Below are 3536 nucleotides of genomic sequence, written 5' to 3'. Positions count from 1 at the left end.
TGACTTCTAAAAGAAATCCTAATCATATTTGTCATAAAAGGCATTCGAAAATCATAAAAAGCACATCGTAAAAAGCATAATTTAAGAACATACATTTGCATGTAGTCCATTTTCCACCCACAACAAATAATTACAATCCATAGATGAAGAAGTATTACCTGTGTTAGATTCTACAGCTTGACATGTAGCATCACCTTACTATGCATGCTTTACCAAAACACACAATCTTTTTGTATTGTCGAATTTAATCACTTCGGAGCAAAAACAAGGGGAAGTACTCGAGCTCAAGCCAGCTCCAACACAGCAGAAGCAGGTAATTGTTCTAAAATGTCGCAAGACTGTGCCTAGAGTCACTGTATCCATTTCCTAAGCTTCCTTTGAATCTGTTATACATATATGAACAACATCCAGCAAGAGACCTTCCAAAGTTAAAAAAAAAAAGAACCCAATTTGAGAGCTATGGAGTTTTCAAGCAATTGAAGGACGTCACTCTCTATCAAGAAGAAAACAACATATCAGCATTTAAAGGTGCATACATGGTTTGCGGTTGTTGAAAGCTTCATATTAGATGGTGACATGCTACAACATTGGGAGCGGCTGCTTAAGCCGCTGCTTCCAGCACATCTTGATTAGCAGTTTCCAATCCAACAACAGAGGCCAAGCTAACATGTTGTGTTGTGGAGTTTTTGGGTGGTAATACATAATAGTGCAGCAGCTTGCACTCCATTCCACCAACAGTAATTGGCCATTTTCTGTTACATTTCATTCGCAAACCTCTAGTCACAGAGGAATTCCCACTTAACACATACACATCTGCATGGTTGCATCGCTGCTTCAAAAATTGCCCGAGTTCCTGCCATATCGGAATCACGTTCACTGGCTCATGCACACTGTTGTAAATACCCAAAAAAATGGTCATTCATTTGTGATTCAAACATCTCATATGCTGCATAAAGCCGATAGTTACCTGTCCATTCCAAGTCGCGCGCCCCATGGAGGGTTCACAACCACAAGGGATGGAGTGGAAGGAGGAATATAACACTCACATGCCTTGCAAGAGAGTTGAAGAAGGTCATGCACTCCAGCAGCCTTTGCATCCTTGATACATAACGACAGTGCACCTTCATGGACGTCATTGCCCATAAGCATGAGCCCTTTTGGAGGTGGCCTTTTTGCGGCTGCCGCTGTATCCCGACACTCCTTCCAAAGACAATTGTTGAAATCATGCCATGTCTGCAAAGAACATATCCATATGGTTTAAACAAGCTGAAATTGTGGCATCAAAAGAAGCACAACACCAACAAGGGCACAGACAAGCTTGACCAACATTGTCATGACAAGGGTCCTAACCCAAGGGAAGCTGGGAGTTCAAGGGCTACATATAGGGAGGACGGTTGGGAGGTGATACGCCATACTCTAGCCTATCGGTTAGACAAAAGGGCTCGGGGAGCCACTCGGAGTACATGGCCGAACAGTGCAATGTGAGATACATGGCCAAGCACTACCATAGCCATGTACTCCGTGCAGCTCCCGTGATCCCTCATCTCTGAACCCATAGGCTCTAGAGACCCATAGGCTAGAGTTTGGCAAATCACCTCCCTACCATCATATTATTAGGCTCTGCCTGTATATAGCCCTTGAATTGCAAGCTCCCCTTGGGGTAGGCCCCTTGTCCAGACACACACGAACCTAAATAGTTGATGGGCAGCAATCTAGTGGAATGTTCAAAAATACAGCACACCATGACCACCTCTGGTGACGTGACTAAAAGCTTCATAAGGCCACTTACCTTAAGCCCATGTATTAAATAATCTTGACAAATTTCTAGATGGCATTGCTCACAGGCGCACAAGTGAAAAGTTAGGCCTAGTAAGGTAGGTTTCAGCATCCTGGACCTCTCGAACAGAAAGCAAGCAAAAGCGAAATTGCGAAAGTCCCCTGCTAGCCATTGCCAAATGGCAACCTTACCTCAAATGGCCATCGCTGTCGCCAAAGCCCAGGTGCATGATTGCAAGCCATGAGTGCAGCTTCAATCAAGAAAGTTCCCGAGCCGCACATAGGATCCAACAGAGATAAGCTGTGGTTGACATGGCCAGAGTTGGAGTCTCCAAAACCTTCAATTTCCTGGTTCCAACCAGCTATGGTTAGACAACCAGCTGCAAGAGCTTCATTTAAGCTCGCCTTATGCATGGCATCCCTGTATCCTCTCCTGTGTAAACTAATCCCACTCATATCTCTATATAATGATACCGTGTCTCTGTATACAGATAAGAAGAGTGGCACATCAGCTGTTGCCCCCCCATCTTCTGGAGGGCTAGGCTTTGATCCTCCACATGCATACCGGATAGCGTCACATATCGCATCTTTAGCTCTGATAGATGCAAACATGGAGTTGTTGACCTGAGGACAATCATGGGTCCGTGTCTGCACAGCAAAAGTCCTAAATTTCCACAAAGAATGTTGAGGTATTTGCCGCCTTTCTCTTTGACTGGCAGATAAACCAGAAAAAGAAGAACCTCCAAAGGCTGCACTTGGGTTTCCGCTGGCATGGAGCAAACCTCCACCACCGTCATTTCCGACATCCATGACATGATCAACATCCACATCTTCCTCATGAAAAACATCTTCCTGCACAATGAGGGTCTTCCAATCTACAGAGTCCCTGACAAATTGATAGATAGGGTCATCCCGCCGGCCTCTTTGCGCTGGTATTGGTGCGGAGGCAAGCTCAACAAGAACCCGGATCGCGCAACGAAGCCATAAATTAGCATTGTAGGCTGTTCCAAAGCTACCTGTGAACGATACGCCTGAGGAGCCTGGCTTAATGTTGGAGGCAGCTATGAAAGGTGAGGAAAGCTCCGCTGCAACAACTTGCTCAAGTCCTGGGGCGCAGGTGGCAAAAAAGCGCTGCTCCTGGGAAGAAGATGAAGCCGAAATGGCTATGGCGAGCTTAGGTTTGATGGTAATGCGAACATTCTGTTTGAAACAATGGAGGTGATGAGAGCTCGGGAGACTCGCTGAAGGAGTGAAGCCTAGCGTCGAGTTTCCCAGAGTTTGCATCACTCTCAATTTTCAAAGTTTGATAAGGTGGCTAGGAGATATGCACTCACATTGTAAGCAACACACTCACTAGAAGGAGTGAGGATTTGAGCCTGATAACATAACTGCTCAAAATATTTGAGAGAGAGTAGCAAATGTATTTATCATACATAAATTTTTCACAATTATATGGTAGTTATGATAGCTCACCAATCATATACTCTATTTTAAAAAACACATATTTTTTAAAATAACACACTCATACCATTCAGACAAACAAGATTCCCAAAATAGATTAAAACTAGATTTATGCTTTTATAGCCTCCTTTCTTTTTGTCTACTTTGACAGGTGACTCTCTCTTTCTAACCGGTGTCAACCTTGCACTTCAACACGGTATGCTTTTTGATTGGAGCACTAATTGGATCAAGCCTTTGCATAAAGGAGGGGATGTAAAGAATGTAAAAAACTATCGGACTATAATGATTGGGTCTCTTAT

At 44.0% G+C, this 3536-nt stretch overlaps 1 protein-coding gene across 1 annotated transcript; it reads right to left on the bottom strand.

Moving 5' to 3' along the window:
• Positions 1-499: 499 nt before the first annotated feature.
• Positions 500-3105, bottom strand: LOC147437290 (uncharacterized). The gene is made up of 3 exons (XM_086486857.1): positions 1969-3105; positions 968-1233; positions 500-890 (listed from the first exon to the last, which is right to left on the bottom strand). Exons 1-3 carry the CDS (start codon positions 3058-3060, stop codon positions 602-604), a joined length of 1647 nt encoding a protein of 548 aa, XP_086342983.1. The 5' UTR covers positions 3061-3105; the 3' UTR covers positions 500-601.
• Positions 3106-3536: the final 431 nt, after the last annotated feature.

Source organism: Adiantum capillus-veneris, chromosome 17, assembly GCF_014529385.1.
Source record: "Adiantum capillus-veneris isolate H3 chromosome 17, ASM1452938v2, whole genome shotgun sequence".
NCBI lineage: Eukaryota > Viridiplantae > Streptophyta > Polypodiopsida > Polypodiales > Pteridaceae > Adiantum > Adiantum capillus-veneris.
The sequence above is the reverse complement of the archived record's forward strand: the minus strand, read 5'-3'. Positions and strand labels throughout refer to the sequence as shown.

Coding starts and splice junctions, on each gene's coding strand:
- LOC147437290 (XM_086486857.1), bottom strand. CDS start 3,060: ATGCAAACTCTGGGAAACTCGACGCTAGGCTTCACTCCTTCAGCGAGT. Junction 1,234..1,968: donor GACAGCGATGGCCATTTGAG/GTAAGGTTGCCA, acceptor TGTTCTTTGCAG/ACATGGCATGATTTCAACAA. Junction 891..967: donor GCGCGACTTGGAATGGACAG/GTAACTATCGGC, acceptor TATTTACAACAG/TGTGCATGAGCCAGTGAACG.